General features: G+C 48.4%; 1 protein-coding gene across 1 annotated transcript in view; it reads left to right on the forward strand.

Annotated features, from left to right (window-relative positions):
• LOC140408317 (probable E3 ubiquitin-protein ligase HERC6) overlaps positions 1 to 16,653 on the forward strand; it is a 63,988-nt gene extending 47,335 nt beyond the window's left edge. Inside the window, exons 20-23 of the mRNA XM_072495347.1 lie at positions 1,736 to 1,806; positions 3,966 to 4,149; positions 4,513 to 4,615; positions 14,659 to 16,653. Of these exons, the coding sequence (XP_072351448.1) occupies positions 1,736 to 1,806; positions 3,966 to 4,149; positions 4,513 to 4,615; positions 14,659 to 14,867 (567 nt within the window). The 3' untranslated portion in view covers positions 14,868 to 16,653. The remainder of the gene's footprint in view (positions 1 to 1,735; positions 1,807 to 3,965; positions 4,150 to 4,512; positions 4,616 to 14,658) is intronic.
• Positions 16,654 to 17,240: the final 587 nt, after the last annotated feature.

The following is a 17,240-nucleotide window of genomic DNA, read 5'->3' on the forward strand; positions in this document are numbered from 1 at the left end:
ACTGTGAACATTAACAATGTGAAAATCCCCTGGTCGCCACACTCTGGCTCCTGTTCGGGTACACAGAGGGAGAATTCAGAATATCCAATTCACCTAACAAGCACGTCTTTTGGGATGAAACCAGAGTACCGGGAGGAAACCCACACAGACATGGGGAGAATGTGCAGACTCTGCACAGACAGTGACCCAAGCCAAGAATCAAACCAGGTTCCCTGGCGCTGTGAAGCAACAGTGCTAACTACTGTGCCGTCAATGTAGGATAAAGGAGACGTGGAGCGGATGCTTCCTCTTGTGGGGCACTCTAGAACGAGAGGTCATAGTCTTAGGATAGGAGGTAGCAAATTTGAAACAGAGTTGAGGAGAAACTACTTCTTGAAAAGGGTTGTGAACCTGTGGAATTTGCCACCCCAGAGTGCGGGGGATGCTGGGACAGTGAGTAAATTTAAGGAGGAGTTACACAGATTTTTAATTGGTAATGGGGTGAAGGGTTATGGAGAATGAGTAGGATGGTCGAGTTAGGGCCAGGATGAGAACAGCCATGATCGAATAGTTGAGCAGACTCAATGGGCCAAATGGCCTAATTCTGCTCCTATAGCTTATCTCAACTTACGAGTCCAATATGAGTTTTCCAGTATTTTCTGTCTTTATTCCAGATCATAAGAACTCGCTGTGTAATTTTTCCTTCTTACTGTCGCCTCTAGTTATTTTCCCAGTGGCCTTAAATTTGTGTCTCCCTGGTTACAAACCCTTCCACCGGTGGAAGCAACTTCCCCTTATTTATTCTATCAGAACCTTTCTGGGTTTTGGACATCTCTGTTAAATCTCTCCGTAAACTTCTCAACTTTAAGGAGAATAAGCCCGTGTTGTTTCAGTCTCTCCAAGGAACTGAAGACTCTTATCCTTGGTACCATTCCGGTAAATCACCTCTGCATCGGCCCTAAGACCTGGATTTCCTGCCCAAAACTACCCAGGATATTCCAGCTGAGCCCTGCACAATGTTTTGTAAAGGCGGCAACTTGAGACCCCCAAAAAGGTGGTCGAATGCATCGTTTAAAATAAGGAACTTCTTTATATAAATAAATAACAATGTTCAACAATAACAGCAATAACTATGAAAACAGGAGCTCTAGTAAAACAGGTCTTGTTTACAGGTCTTGCAGGTGGCAAAAGCCCGCCCAAAGCTTGCTCATGCTCAGAACCCTCAACAGATGCCAGTAAAACAATTACATGGGTGAAAGGCTTATAAGAGCACTCTGTACTCACAATGACACTCTGTAACAGCAAAGGTTTGACAGAACTTTTCCACTTTTGTTTCTTGGCTTTTCTTTTGAAAACCAAGAATCTGCACATTCATGGAATAGTCTTCTCAACTTGTCCCACCATTTTCAAATTCCAGTACACTTGTGCTCTCAAGCCTTTCTGATCCTGCACTGCTTTTGAAATTAGCAGAAAAACTTGCATTGACACAGTGATTTTCACAACCGCCAGATATCTCAATGTGCTTTAAAACCAAAAATGTAGTCACATTTGCAGTGTACAAAATTACCAATTACTTGCCTCTCCTGATTCCTCCCATGCCAATGCATCTTTGCACTGTCAGAGTCATTCATCGTTAGCTGAAGAATAATGATTGCACCAAAATTCTAAAGAGGATGGAACTGAATATTGTTAGCTGAAGAATAATGATTCCGGGCAAAGACCTGAAAGGAATTGTAACTGACTATTTTTAATGTAGGTTAACTGGGATAACAAGGATGCCGATGTCATTCCAAATGGCAGCAATCAGCAGGTGACTAACGAGAACAAGTAAGTTATGAGTAAACAATGGAGCTATGGTGAAGTCACTATTCAGATGTTTTTGTTGCCTTCCTGCGTCTCTCTGCCTCGCTCTTCTCTCATCCCCACTTACAAACAAGATCATTGCCCACTCTGTTTTTTACTCTCAAGTTCTGAGCCCCAGTTCCGAGGAAGAAGAAACGTCTTCACCTTCTGCAAATGGGGTCTCCTGGCATTAGCTTGTGGTGGGTGTGGTAGAGCAGGCCCTACCTCTGGGTCAGAAACTCCAGGTTCAAATCCCACACCAGGATTTTTTGGGTCGAGAATGTTTGATGAGTGTGTGTGTGAAGATACACTTCAAAACATTTACTCTGAGGGCAGTTTTTTCTCTTTTGTTAGTTCTGGGATTTTGTTTTGCTCTTTGTTTCATTGGATTGGATTGGATTTGTTTATTGTCACGTGTACCGAGGTACAGTGAAAAGTATTTTTCTGCGAGCAGCTCAACAGATCATTAAGTACATGAGAAGAAAAGGGAATAAAAGAAAATACATAATAGGGCAACACAACATATACAATGTAACTACATAAGCACTGGCATCGGATGAAGCATACAGGGTGTAGTGTTAATGAAATCAGTCCATAAGAGGGTCATGTAGGAGTCTGGTGACAGTGGGGAAGAAGCTGTTTTTGAGTCTGTTCGTGCATGTTCTCAGACTTCTGTATCTCCTGCCCGATGGAAGAAGTTGGAAGAGTGAGTAAGCCGGGTGGGAGGGATCTTTGATTATACTGCCCGCTTTCCCCAGGCAGCGGGAGGTGTAGATGGAGTCAATGGATGGGAGGCAGGTTTGTGTGATGGACTGGGCGGTGTTCACGACTCTCTGAAGTTTCTTGCGGTCCTGGGCCGAGCAGTTGCCATACCAGGCTGTGATGCAGCCTGATAGGATGCTTTCTATGGTGCATCTGTAAAAGTTGGTAAGAGTCAATGTGGACATGCCGAATTTCCTTAGTTTCCTGAGGAAGTATAGGCGCTGTTGTGCTTTCTTGGTGGTAGCATCGACGTGGGTGGACCAGGACAGATTTTTGGAGATGTGCACCCCTAGGAATTTGAAACTGCTAACCATCTCCACCTTGGCCCCGTTGATGCTGATAGGGGTGTGTACAGTACTTTGCTTCCTGAAGTCAATTACCAGCTCTTTAGTTTTGCTGGCATTGAGGGAGAGATTGTTGTCGCTACACCACTCCACTAGGTTCTCTATCTCCCTCCTGTATTCGGACTCATCGTTATTCGAGATCCGGCCCACTATGGTCGTATCATCAGCAAACTTGTAGATGGAGTTGGAACCAAGTTTTGCCACGCAGTCGTGTGTGTACATTGCCTCTCTCAGGGAGGTTTAGTAGCTGCTGGGTATTAGTGTCTATATATCACAGAATCACACTGTGCAGAAGAGGCCCTTCGGTCCATCGACTCTGCACCGACAATGATGGTGCAGGCATCACGAAGGCGGGACAGATTTGACAGACAGCTGGTCTTTACTGCCCAATGCTTGTACTGCTGCACACAGCGTCTCTATCAGGTTTTGTGTGGCCTCTAACCAGCTGGAGTTAAAAGTCCAGTAGGCTACCATCCTCCTGCAGCTTGCTCCATGCTTCCCTGAATGCTTGCCCTCCAACCCTGGCTTATGCCCTGCACATGGGCCAACCCAGGAGCCACAGCAGGGCTGTGTGGTGATATCATGGTTGTGTTGTAATTCACCGACTGACCACTAGGAGTCTCATTAGCATATAAGTGAATGTTAGAGTCAGGTGACCTCAGACTGACTAGGAAGCTGGGAGGGAGGTTGCTTGTGCATTTTCATGCTGTTATTCATCTGTTGTTTTGTATATATTTGGCCCAGAGTTAATGTTAATAATTTGTTTATAGCTTTAGCTACAAGTGTTCTTGTAATATAAATCAGGCCATCCGACAAGAACATTGCAGGTTGTACTTAAATAAGGCCTGATCCCATCACTGGGTTGGGCTTCCATGCACTGGCTTTACATTGTCACCACCGATGTACTACCCACATTGCTAGCAGAGGTCAAAGGTCGCTCCAGCTCCTTCACAAGATTTATATCATCAAACTGCTTTAGTGCCAGACTGTTCTCATCGGGTTATATTCTAATATTGCTTTTTTCCCTTACAATCAAAGGAAGAAATATGTCCGCGCCTGTGTGAATTATATATTCACAGCATCAGTCAAGGAACCCTTTGGTGCGTTTCGAAGAGGATTCTACAAGGTTTGCGACAAAGAGCTACTGAAGTTCTTCCAACCTCAAGAGCTGATGGACGTATTGATTGGAAATGATGACTATGACTGGAAAATTCTGGAACAGGTTATTACCCGTTTACAATGTGTACAGAAACGGTGCCACCTAGTGTCTGACTGTTCAGCGGGTCACTGTTGTCATCTAGGGAAACATAGTGGGTAATCTGCATATAACAAGGCTCCACAGTCACAACAATAAGATGATAACACTTATGCAGCACCTTTACCTTAGAAAAAGTGCCAGTGAAGCACAATCAGTTTAAATCGAGAGAGAGCCTAAAGGTCTTCATCACTGGGTGGACCTATGGACAACACAGGGGATTCATGAATGTGCTTCCTGAGAATTAATGTGAGGATTACAAACATATCTTGAACTTCTTGTCCATGATACATTATGTTGTTTGTAAAATGCTAATGATTTATGCAACAGAATACCGAATACGAAGGCAAGTTCAGCAGATCACATCCAACCATTACGATGTTCTGGAAAGTGTTCCATGAGCTACCTTTGGAAGAGAAGAAAAAATTCCTCTGTAAGTACCTCACTGAGCTATGGTTACATCACAGACTTAAGATGCAATTCCAGTTATGGTACCATAGAATCCCTACGGTGCATTCCCTACATTCGGCCCATCGAGTCTGCCCATTGGAAAAAGCACCATACTTAGGCCCATGTGTTATATCCCATATGAGCTTCCACAGTGAACCTCCCTTCCCCCAAAAGGGTCTCATTGGGTGGTATTTAATGGAGACTTGGGTGGTATTTAATGGTTCACTTAAAGGCCTCAGTTGACAGCAGGGTAAGGAGGCCATACACAGGCCTTCCTGTCATGTGTTTAATCGGGATAGAGACGGGAAGGATTAAATGTCTCCCCACCACCATACTAAATTTCACCCTTAGTGTTATTATGGCACAGAAAAGGCCATTTGGCCCATCGAATCTATGCTAGTTCTTTATAGATTGATCCAGTCTGTCCCATCCCCCCCACTCCATTCCCGTAGCTCTGGAAGTCTATTCCCCTTCCTGCTGATCCAATTTCCTGTTCGATCACTGATTGTCTCCACCTCCATCACCCTCATAAGTAGCGAGTTCAAGACCCATCCCTGATTTTATACGTTCCTACATTAGCGGCCATGTAGAGGGTGCCATCTCTGCTACTCCACTACTGGGCCGATATCTGGGGTTTGAGTATCTGTGTGTGTGTCTCTCTCCAGCTGGCACTGAAACTTCAGAGGCCAGGGGATGCCGCACTGGGACACTTCCACTGAAGAGAGCACTGAATCAAGCCTGCCGTTTATAGGTGCCATCTCTGCTACTCCACTACTGGGCCGATATCTGGGGTTTGAGTATCTGTGTGTGTGTCTCTCTCCAGCTGGCACTGAAACTTCAGAGGCCAGGGGATGCCGCACTGGGACACTTCCACTGAAGAGAGCACTGAATCAAGCCTGCCGTTTATCCCTAACCGGCAGCCTGAGGCTTATATCACACAGATCTCCAGACCCCTACCAATACCCAGGTGATTCTCTCTCTTGCCGGTGGTGCAACACCCACCCGGTTCCTACTTCGCTAGAGTAGCTTTCCCAAGAGAGAGAATAGGACACTGCTGTTTATTACCTAACCAGCAGTCTGTCCTGAGTGAATCGCTCAAGATGACCCTTGATTCTTGAACCCGGAATTAAGGTGAGGAATATTTTAACAATGACTTGGTCAGAGATCGCTGGTGAAAGATTGAAGAATTTAAATGACTCCAATTATCAGCAAATCAAGGTTTATTGCAAAACCCAGGTCAAAATCATCAACAGAAGAAAATATAATAAAATCTTAAACTCTAACACAAACTAAGTCTATTCAAAAAGTACTATAACGGACACAACGAAAAATCTTATTGTTACACAGTTTTAGCAATAGCACAAAACACACATCAAGTTCCCTTCCCCAAAGCCTCAACCACTATTAAAGTCAAGGGAGTTTCGCAAGCTGCTGCAGGGTACTTACGGTCACAGGCTGCAGAGGTCAAGTCAGAGGTGCAGAGGTCGAGCCAAGAGCCAAGAGCCCCTCAATCGAAACACAGCCCCTTTTATATTGTTTTACCTGGCTTTGTCCTGTGTTCGGCCAGCCCCTTTTGCATTGAAAAGGTAAGGTTTAAAGTTCCCGCTGGTCCCGCCCCCTTTGAGCCGGTCAGACCTGTCGAGATAGGAGTACCTCCCCTAGGTCCGCCTCCAGTCTGCTTTGAGATAACGAGGTTGAGCTCCCTTGAAGATTTTCAAAGTCTTCCATCTGCTCCGGAGATAGCTGCTATGTTGATGGGGTGTTGATTGGATTCTGCTCTGGTGGAGGCAAAGTCATTTACATCTGCATGGGGCTATGACCATCCCATTGTCCTGCTTGCAGGCAGGCCCCCTGTGTATTCCCGTGCCCCTTTGTCTGTGTTTTGATCTTATCTCGTTGTCTGGCTCCTTCTTCCTTGTAGCTCCTAGGGGGGGGGGTTTGTAAATACCTATGCCCCTACTCAGCTCAGCGGACCAAGCCTGCTGGGAAATCTGGTTACGTTCTCTTGGCTGAAAAGTCAGTTTACAGTCTCTGAGTTTTATTCTTGGGCAGTCCAAAAAGGGCCGAATTGCCCGAAAACCTTACAGATGCCCCTTCGATACGTCCCTACCTGCTTGGACCGTATCGACACAGGTGAAGGGCAATCATTTCCTTTTGTGTGGACCGTAGGCCCCCCCTCAACAACATGCGAAACTACAAGTCCCACGACAGTTCCCTTAATCTAGGCTACCCCTGATTTCAATGAAAGGGAAAGACAAGACCATACTTAATTCAAACACACAGTAACATATACACATTTCACCGGAACCCCAAACGTAAGGGTCCCTGTACATATATCACAATCAAGTAACTGAAACCCGCGAATCCATACAACTATTTACAATTGCATCTCTTTATTTCACCAAGGATCCTCCTTTCTTGGCTGCACTTCGCTTCTTCCCGTTGAAGGCTCTTCATTTTTCCTCCATCGTCGATACCTGCAGCTGAGAGGTTTAGTCCAACTGAGGCGACAGCATAATGTACCCCCTGTACAACATTTTCTTTGTGGGGGCAAACACTAAACCATTCTCAGGCCCCCCCTGGTGGTGATCGGACAGTTGTGAGGGTCGATCGGTTGGGCTGTGGGCAGGGGTCGCTTTACCTGAACCAGCAGTTCGGTAGCTTTTACAGTCATCCCTTCCCTGGGCGTTACACATCCCTCCCCACTGCGGTCAATTTATCCCGTTCCCTGGGTTCTGCCACCACCTTACAAAAGTGATTAGTGCCCCTTGTGGACATGCCTTGGTAGATCCCCATGAACACAAATAAATGCCCTGGTCAGAAGCCCACCACTTATCCCAGCAAACGGTGATCCTACCCGGTGACCCCGTGATGGTCCGGTAGGTGTTGGTGTCCAGGCGTTCCCAGTCCGAGGACCGATCCCTCATGTCCAGCCTCAGCTTCCTGGGCCACCACCATCTCCCCAAAGGAACGTCCCCCTCACAGGTTAAACACACCCGCCTGCCCTCAGTCACCCTAACCCGGTCAGTCGAAGGACTCTTCTGTCTCGCCTCTGCGGAGTTCTCCCGGTCCCACCATCGCCAAGATCATCAAACTCCACATCGTCGGGTGCCCCATCTGTAAAAAACAAAACACATCCTTGCCTCCACAGAACTACCTACCTTAAAGTGCATGGGTTCTATCCAGCGGCAGCAGCAGCTCCCGCTTTGAAGTTGTGAAATCAACATGAAATTGCCGCAGCCTGTCTGTGATTCTGTGTCCACAGCCCGGCTCCCCAGGGTCCTAGTGCCTGCTGCTATCCGGCGGCAGCAGCAGCTCCCGCTTTGAAGTTGCCGCAGCCTGTCTGTGATTCTGTGTCCACAGCCCGGCTGCACCAGGGTCCTAGTGCCTGCTGCTTCATCATTTTACCATTGCACTAGGCGCTTCTGTGATCCCACGATCCTAAATAATTCACACACCACTACACACTAATTAGAACCAAAGGGGAAAAAATGATATATACAATGCCACCCGTCTCCGGGTGGCCAAATTAAAACTGGGCCCCGCTAAACTGGGGCAGTTCACCTGTTTGGTCCAACGGCTCGGGCCAGACCGTCCCCTCCCGGGGGTTCGGGCTGCCCCTTGCCTCTCCTTCCCCAACAGGGTTCGGTGACCCCTCAGCGCTCCCTTCTACTCGGGCCCCCTTACTGCGGGACCGGGTTCTAGGGAGGTGTGATGGGGACCATCTTACCGGGGGCTTGGAGACCCGATCGCTCCTTCGTCCCCTGACTGGTTCCCAAGCCCAAGGTGATACCTCCACTTCCTCCGCCTCCTTAGCCTCTATACTAAGGCAGGCTACCTGACCCACAGGTAAGGGCTTGGGAATCGTTACTGTCCCTGGGCTGGGTGCTTGCAGCACTGTCGTTTTCTTTGGGACTGCCCCTTCGGGACAGCACCTTGTCACCGGTTGTGTGATCGTGGAGTCAGGGACCTCCCCCACCGTTGTTAATTCTACGGGGGGTTTCTCCACTACCACCCCCAGTCTTCCCCCCACCTTGCTCTTTCTTGCCCTTATGGGGTGGAACAATTTAAATTGACTGATGTGGCGTTCGCATGGGTCCCACCTTAAGGGATTTAAACTGCAAATAGCCGCTGAGGCAGCCTCCAGAATGGGACCCTGCACCTGGACCGGACCAGGGTCTGGGGCTAGAACTACCCCTGCGCTCCCTTTTTCCTGAGGCTGCTCCCTGGGTAGTCATACGGGTTCTTGTGGTGTGGGTGCGGGCAGGCCCTGGCCCGTTGCCATTGCCACCTGTCCTGAGCCTTGCAAAAGGGCTAAAATTTTACTTATCTCGATGGTTCCCGGGGCAGCTGCTCCTACCGCCGGGGTCTGACTCTCTACTGCGGGAGCCCTCTCCTGCTTGCTAGGGTTCTCACACTCCCTCTTGAAATGCCCGGTCTTTCCACACCCGTAGCATACCGGTCTCTTGTCGGAGGTCCGGGAGCCCTCATGCTTCCACTCGCTCTTAGGGGGTGCTGGTGTGATTCCATGCACCTGACCCTTATGGGGCTTTTCCTCTCTCCTCTCCCCGTTGCGATATGCAAGGGTGAGTTTTCTAAGGACCTCTGCCTCATTAAGGTCCGGACTCTGCGGGTCGAACCAGTGTTCGGCCTTTGCCCTAACGTGAGGGAGACAGTTCGCTACGAGGGTCTTCAGCCAGTGGGCTGTTCTCTCATCTAAATTCTGCCTATCCGCGGGAGTCCCACACGCCTCCACATAGACAGTCCACAGCCTGTCTGCGAACATATTTGGCGATTCCCCTAGCTGCTGCTTGGTTTCCCCCACCCTCATGAAAGGGCTACCCAGATTCAAGCCCATTGCCTCCAGAACAGCAGTCCATGCTGCCACCCATGTGTCAGGTCTTCCCCCATTCCCGGAGGTCACTGCCCTGCATAGTTGGGGATCTAGGGTCATCAGGAGCATCCTTATTTGTTCCCCCTCGTCGCAGTCATTAATGCTGGCTGCCTGCTCCACCTCCATAAAATGAAGCGACGGATCCCCTTTTGGAGTTAGCCTGGGAACGTGGGCCACCATCCCCCTGAGCGCGGATGCCCCATGGGGAACGACAATGTCGCCCTCAACCAGTCCCCTATCTGCCAGCCCCGCCGGGGGACCATACCTTCTTTGTCTGACAGGGCACATCTGCCCTACCTGGGGTCCCTGCTCCTCCTCCCCACTGTCCAGCTCTCCTGCCCCGTTGGGTAGCCCCCCTGTCCCCGGGCTAACTACCCATATAGGAGACGCCGCTATCTGGGGATACACCACTGACCCCCCTTGGACCTGCCCCTGACCGGGCGGTCCAAACCCTACCTGCTGACCCGGCCCCATCACCGGCCTCCCAGGCAGCGGTCTGTCCCCATCCCATGGGGACCCACATACGAAACCAGGCGGACACGCCGCCAGCTGGGGGTACCCTGCCGACCCCCCTTGGACTTGCCCCTGAACGTGCAGTCCGATCCCCCCCTGCCGACCCGGACACAATCCCGGTGCCTCCGGAGGCGGTCTATTCCCCTTGGCCTTTGGGGAATCATCCGCTGCGAGGAGCACCTTGCCCCTAGGGAACCCCCCTGGACCTACCAGGTGTATCTGTTCCCTGAACTTGGACAAGGTCTCCTCCAACTCCGTTATTCGTGCCTGGCACGGCCCATGGGCCCAGTCCCCTACTTCCTCGCGAGCCACTCGGTACGCTGCCTGGATGTCCCAGAACTTCCCCTCCAGCTTCCTACACTGCTCTGTACTCCGAGCATAGAGTTCCTGGAGCCTCCGTTCCTTTTCTTTACCCTCCACTATCTGGCAGTGGAGATAGTCCTTCTCACACCGGTTAGACTCGCTTTCCTGTTTCATTTCTGCCAATTCCTCCCGCAGTCGTTCCGCTGCGCTAGCCTCCTGCTCTAACTCTTCGATCCTTTGCTCTGTGTTGACTACCTGCTGAGACAGGCAAACCAGCCAAACTGCCTTCTCCAAGTGCTTTTTGTGCGCCTTACTTTCTGTCCATGCAGCCGCTGCCATTACCGGTTGCTCCGCATTGATTAGTTCTGAGACCCAAGGTTTGGTGAGGTTGACCTTTTGCCACAAATACGAGGAGATTCTCTCCTCCATTTTACTTCGTTCCCTCACCCCCTCTGCCAAGTCACATACTCCAAACCACCGGGCTCCTGCCTGACTCGCCATTGTAGAGGGTGCCATCTCTGCTACTCCACTACTGGGCCGATATCTGGGGTTTGAGTATCTGTGTGTGTGTCTCTCTCCAGCTGGCACTGAAACTTCAGAGGCCAGGGGATGCCGCACTGGGACACTTCCACTGAAGAGAGCACTGAATCAAGCCTGCCGTTTATCCCTAACCGGCAGCCTGAGGCTTATATCACACAGATCTCCAGACCCCTACCAATACCCAGGTGATTCTCTCTCTTGCCGGTGGTGCAACACCCACCCGGTTCCTACTTCGCTAGAGTAGCTTTCCCAAGAGAGAGAATAGGACACTGCTGTTTATTACCTAACCAGCAGTCTGTCCTGAGTGAATCGCTCAAGATGACCCTTGATTCTTGAACCCGGAATTAAGGTGAGGAATATTTTAACAATGACTTGGTCAGAGATCGCTGGTGAAAGATTGAAGAATTTAAACGACTCCAATTATCAGCAAATCAAGGTTTATTGCAAAACCCAGGTCAAAATCATCAACAGAAGAAAATATAATAAAATCTTAAACTCTAACACAAACTAAGTCTATTCAAAAAGTACTATAACGGACACAACGAAAAATCTTATTGTTACACAGTTTTAGCAATAGCACAAAACACACATCAAGTTCCCTTCCCCAAAGCCTCAACCACTATTAAAGTCAAGGGAGTTTCGCAAGCTGCTGCAGGGTACTTACGGTCACAGGCTGCAGAGGTCAAGTCAGAGGTGCAGAGGTCGAGCCAAGAGCCCCTCAATCGAAACACAGCCCCTTTTATATTGTTTTACCTGGCTTTGTCCTGTGTTCGGCCAGCCCCTTTTGCATTGAAAAGGTAAGGTTTAAAGTTCCCGCTGGTCCCGCCCCCTTTGAGCCGGTCAGACCTGTCGAGATAGGAGTACCTCCCCTAGGTCCGCCTCCAGTCTGCTTTGAGATAACGAGGTTGAGCTCCCTTGAAGATTTTCAAAGTCTTCCATCTGCTCCGGAGATAGCTGCTATGTTGATGGGGTGTTGATTGGATTCTGCTCTGGTGGAGGCAAAGTCATTTACATCTGCATGGGGCTATGACCATCCCATTGTCCTGCTTGCAGGCAGGCCCCCTGTGTATTCCCGTGCCCCTTTGTCTGTGTTTTGATCTTATCTCGTTGTCTGGCTCCTTCTTCCTTGTAGCTCCTAGGGGGGGGGTTTGTAAATACCTATGCCCCTACTCAGCTCAGCGGACCAAGCCTGCTGGGAAATCTGGTTACGTTCTCTTGGCTGAAAAGTCAGTTTACAGTCTCTGAGTTTTATTCTTGGGCAGTCCAAAAAGGGCCGAATTGCCCGAAAACCTTACAGCCATGCCTTCAGATGTGCAGGCCATGAGTTCAGGAATTCCTCCCTAAACATTTCCTCCTTTAACACTCTCCTTAAAATAGACCAAGTGGCCAGAGAATTGTCTGGACTCTTCTCACATTTCTGTTTGTGAAAGTCCATTGCCTCTCTCTGAACTTCTGCACTTCTCTCAGGATTCCCAGAGGTTATCTAAGATCAACACAGCAGAGAATGCTCAACCCTGCCTATGAACTGAACATGGTTCTACATAATGTGGTTTGACAGGGTAGTTACAGAGATACTGGGCTGGATTCTCCATCATTGGTAGCGGAGATCCTGATGTGGTGGAGAATTCAGCGTCGGACAAAAAATGGGATCGGCACCCGTTCCAATGTTCCGGTCCCCCGTTGGCGTTGGGATCGAGGTTTGCGCCTCGAGTGTTGCTAATTGTGTTTCTCTCTTTATTTGGCTCTGAATATGGCGGTCAATATGGTCGCCTTCCTTAATTCTAATCACATTTGCTCTGGAGTCACCAGGTATCTTTCGATACCGCCACAAGGTTCAATCCGAATACTGATCAAAGACTCGATACACCAGTTAGTTAGTTCAAAGTCAAATGCTTATTTATTTACACACACAGTTAAATATACTCATGCACAAATACTACAGACTAAACTATCACTACTGCTAAAGCCTATACTTAACTTCGGGCACCACTCAGTCAGAGGAACAATGGCCGTTGTTCGGTTCTGAGGCTGCTGGGTGGAACTGGTATGGAATAACAGCTAAGAGCGTCTGTCTGGTAGCGTGTGTTGACCTTGGACTTACTTGTTCTGGTGCAGCTTTTGAACAGGTCTCTCCTCGGTGAGAGCCAGAGCCAAGAGAACGATTCTCTCTTGGGGGATCCTTCTTATACCCAAAAGGGGCTTCGGGCTCTTTTGGGCGGGCCTTGAACTTGGTCCCAATTAACTGGGCCGTTTCTCAATCGTTCCTATTGATTTCCTCCAATAAAGGGGTGGGTGCCCTGATGGCTGGGCGTGTCCTAGGTGGCCGTTGGCCTGCTTTGTTTCGGTCTCCTCTGGCGCCGGGGTGTCTGCCTTAGTATCGGTTACTCAAATGTTACCCTTTTGTCCCCGGAGATGGCCCATTAGTATGCTAATGGGTTTGCAGTTTTGGTCTTGTCTGGGAGCTGCGGCTCCAATCAACAGACAAGCCCTGAACCTGCTTGTTTTCTCAGTATTGTCCATTTTCCCTGCAATCTTTGCAAAGTGTTCATTTTGTAATCGGGAAGTGACCATCCCAGATGCCGACACGAGCCAGCGGGAGGAGGCAAATGGGTCATTACAACCCATTTGCATCCTATTAATGGGTCAAGCACCATATTCTCCGGGCCCGTATGATTCTGTGTTCCTCTGGGGCGGGAATCTCATGGGTGAGAATTGGTGCAGAACTTGACAAATGTGGCCCCGACGCAGTGGATCTCGCGGTGGGCAACAGATTCATAGGAACGTTACCACCTGCAAGTTCCCCTCCCGGCTACATACCATTCTAATTTGGAAATATATGACCGTTCCTTCGCTGTCACTGGGTGAAAATCCTGGAACTCCCTATCAGTACGATGGGAGCACCTTCACCACATGGACTACAGCGGTTCAAGAAGGCAGCTCCCCACAACCTTCTCGAGAGCAATTATAAATCGGCAATAAATGTTGGCCTCGCCAACAACACTCTTATGAAAGTATATAAAACTAAATGATGAAAAGATGTGACTGGGTGGGTAGAAACAAACTGGATTTGCAAGATTGCAACATGTGCTTTAACATCTATGGGTTAATTTAGATAATTCAGGTTCGAAATCGTGTTAAGCATAAACTTTTTATTCTACATGTCAAAGCAACTGTTCAGAACTGTCTTTAGGAATCATTCATCTTGTGATATAGCAACTGGTGTGACATCAAGGAAGTGGGGGCACGGTGTGCGAAAGCATTTAGTTGTCATGTTATAGCCATTTTGGTGCGGGGCAGTTTTGATGGACCAGTCAGCCTTTTCCCCCCTTCCAGATTTGTTTTCTGACATGTCAGAACAACGACATATGGGCGGCATGGTAGCACAGTGGTTAGCACAGTTGGTTCACGGCTCCAGGGTCCCAAGTTCGATTCCCGGCTTGGGTCACTATCTGTGTGGAGTCTGCATGTTCTTCCCGTGTCTGCGTGGGTTTCCTCCGGGTGCTCCGGTTTCCTCCCACAGTCCAAAGATATGCAGGTTAGGTGGATTGCCCCTGATAAATTGCCCTTAGAGTCCAAAAATATTAGGTGGGGTTACTGGGCACTGGGTTACGGGGTTGGAGGTGTGGGCTTGGGTAGAGTGCTCTTTCCATGGGGCGGTGCTGACTCGATGGGCTGAATGGCCTCCTGCACTGTAAATTCTATGATTCTATACAGAAACTGTCACTGATATACTTCCATAGATTGTGCCGTGCTAACACTCAAATCTCTGTTCTCAGCGTTTGTCTTCGCAACTGATCGCATTCCGATATACGGGATGACGTGGGTTAGGATGCTCATTGTCCCGAGTCAGCTGACAGACGACAACTACCCAGAAGCAAACGTATGCTTTGGTACCCTAATTCTCCCAGGGTACACCAGCGCTGAGCTTCTCAAAAAGAAGCTGGTGAGAGCTATTAACACGAAGAAACGATTTGACAAGGAGTGAAGCACGCTGAGAATCGGAGGGGGAAAAGCATTACGCCTCATTTGGATCGGAATTCAACTTTTAATGTTATCATCTCCACCAACTGCACCATCGCTGCTTATCGTAGATACCCGCCTCCATCAGACAAAGGACACCGACCATTTGCCATTACCCCAGATGCAAAGCCAAAGGCGGTGCATAAATGGTACTAACCATGCCACTTATTTTGGCCATTACAAGCAGCTTAACCCGCACTTTGGTAAAGTGAAACTCATTGGGTTCCACTGAATTCAGGTGAAACGGACCAAAGTGTGATGCTCTTCAGGCCCAGTCATCTCTCCCATACTACAGGTGAAACTGACCTGACTGCTATCTCGCTTTCTCTCGTTTGGATTGTTACTGAGCCATGTCGAGCAAGCAGGAAGTGGGGAAATGGATAACTTGTTTTCAAACAAATTGTTAACGTAATGTATTCGCAAACTATGTATCAATTGGATTGACCATGAAACCATCTAAAGTTCCATGTTTTTAAAAATACTCGTATTTAACACAAGTTGCCATCTAGTAATAATAATAATAATCTTTATTAGTGTCACAGGTAGGCTTACATTGACACTGCAATGAAGTTACTGTGAAAAGCCCCTAGTCGCCACACTCCGGCGCCAGTTCGGGTACACAGAGGGAGAATTCAGAATATCCAATTCACCTAACAAGCACGTCTTTTGGGACTTGTGGGAGGAAACCAGAGCACCCGGAGGAAACCCACGCAGACACGGGGAGAACGTGCAGACTCCACACAGACAGTGACCCAAGGCAGGAATCGAACCCGGGTCCCTGGCACTGTGAAGCAACAGTGCTAACCACCGTGCCGCCCTCAACATAGAATGTATAATGAACAAGGTGTGTATACACCAATGCCCCCAGTGGGCACTCTATTCATTATCTTGAAGATAGTGTGTTGTTTTGGAACCTGAGCACGGATTCTGCCTTTGGCCCTTATGCTCCTGTACTCTATCGATTCATAGATGTATGAAAGTGAAAGCTGGATGAAAACATGGTGGAGGAGATCAGTCAATTGTCCTGCAATTGAATTAACTCCTTTCAGTTGATGTATCTTTTCATCCCTCCTGCCCACCTTCTGATTGCCCGTGGCAATGTTGGATGGCACAAGGGCCAACCATTTCTACCACTTCTTCGTCACAGCGAGCAGATGCCCCTGACTTGTTTCCCCAAAGATCATCTTCTACGTGGACTGGTCCATTGGCCTAAATCACAACCCACTGCTCGGAGAACTGGCTAGATACCATCATGGCAAGCGTGGAGCTTAGATGTGGCATGGTGGTTAGGGAGGGGGTGAGGATTTCTATTCTTTTGGACGTTAACCACATTTTCGGAAACTCCTACGTCCCTGTGGCTGGTTCAAAGGTGAGAATGCCCCCACTGAACGAAGGCTCACTCCCCCAAGGGCGTGTGACTGAGGCGCCAGGAATTGGAGAGATCATTCTGTGGGACCTGGCTGCTAGCAATCGGGATCATGGTGGCAGTACATTGGCATCTTTAGAAATAAGTTTCTATTATTTTGTTTTCTTTCAACTCTCCTGATCATTAGCAAGAAAGAGAGGTCCTATTGTGACATCTGCAGGAGCTGGCAAACTGATAGATTATAGATTTCACCGGTAGCCAGAATACAAATGTGGCAAATATCTTTGTGTTTAATAGTTTGTGTTTGTAATTTGATGTAATAGAATTGAAGCAAAGAACTGTTGAGAATCGATGTATCACAAATAAAAGATAATTTTAAACCCTCTTGTGGTGATGTGCATCCATGTAAATGCATGTAGGCTAGCTAGACACTAGAGGGAGCACCAGTGACATCACACACACACACACAACCAATGGATCAGTTAGATAGGACACGACCAATGGACATTCACGATACACACAGAGGTGACACCACCACAGGAGGTCATTACACCAACCCATATATAAAGGACACACACACATGATCTGCCTCTTTCCAGTAGAGACAGTCAGTGAGTAGAGACACAGGGTTGATTCAATATTACACCCACCACATGGATTGCAGCAACTGGTTAGTCAGTCTGGGTAGCTATAGTAGGATTAACAGTAGTGTCGAACCCGAGTAATAGAAGTGTAAATAGTTTAATAAACGTGTTGAAGTTATCTCCACGTCTGAACCTTCCTTTGTCAAGTGCACCACAAGGAAGCCGCTTATGTTACACCAAGAACATAGCAAATCACCTCTGTTCTGCTACCTTGATGCCCAGTGAAAGGCATCCAATCAGTTGTCAAAAGAATATCTTTTACCAGATTATTTCAGTAATTACAAGATTTTAACATGCTTATAACCACAGTATTTAAACAACGCATGCA

The sequence above is a fragment of the Scyliorhinus torazame genome, chromosome 3 (assembly GCF_047496885.1).
Source record: "Scyliorhinus torazame isolate Kashiwa2021f chromosome 3, sScyTor2.1, whole genome shotgun sequence".
NCBI lineage: Eukaryota > Metazoa > Chordata > Chondrichthyes > Carcharhiniformes > Scyliorhinidae > Scyliorhinus > Scyliorhinus torazame.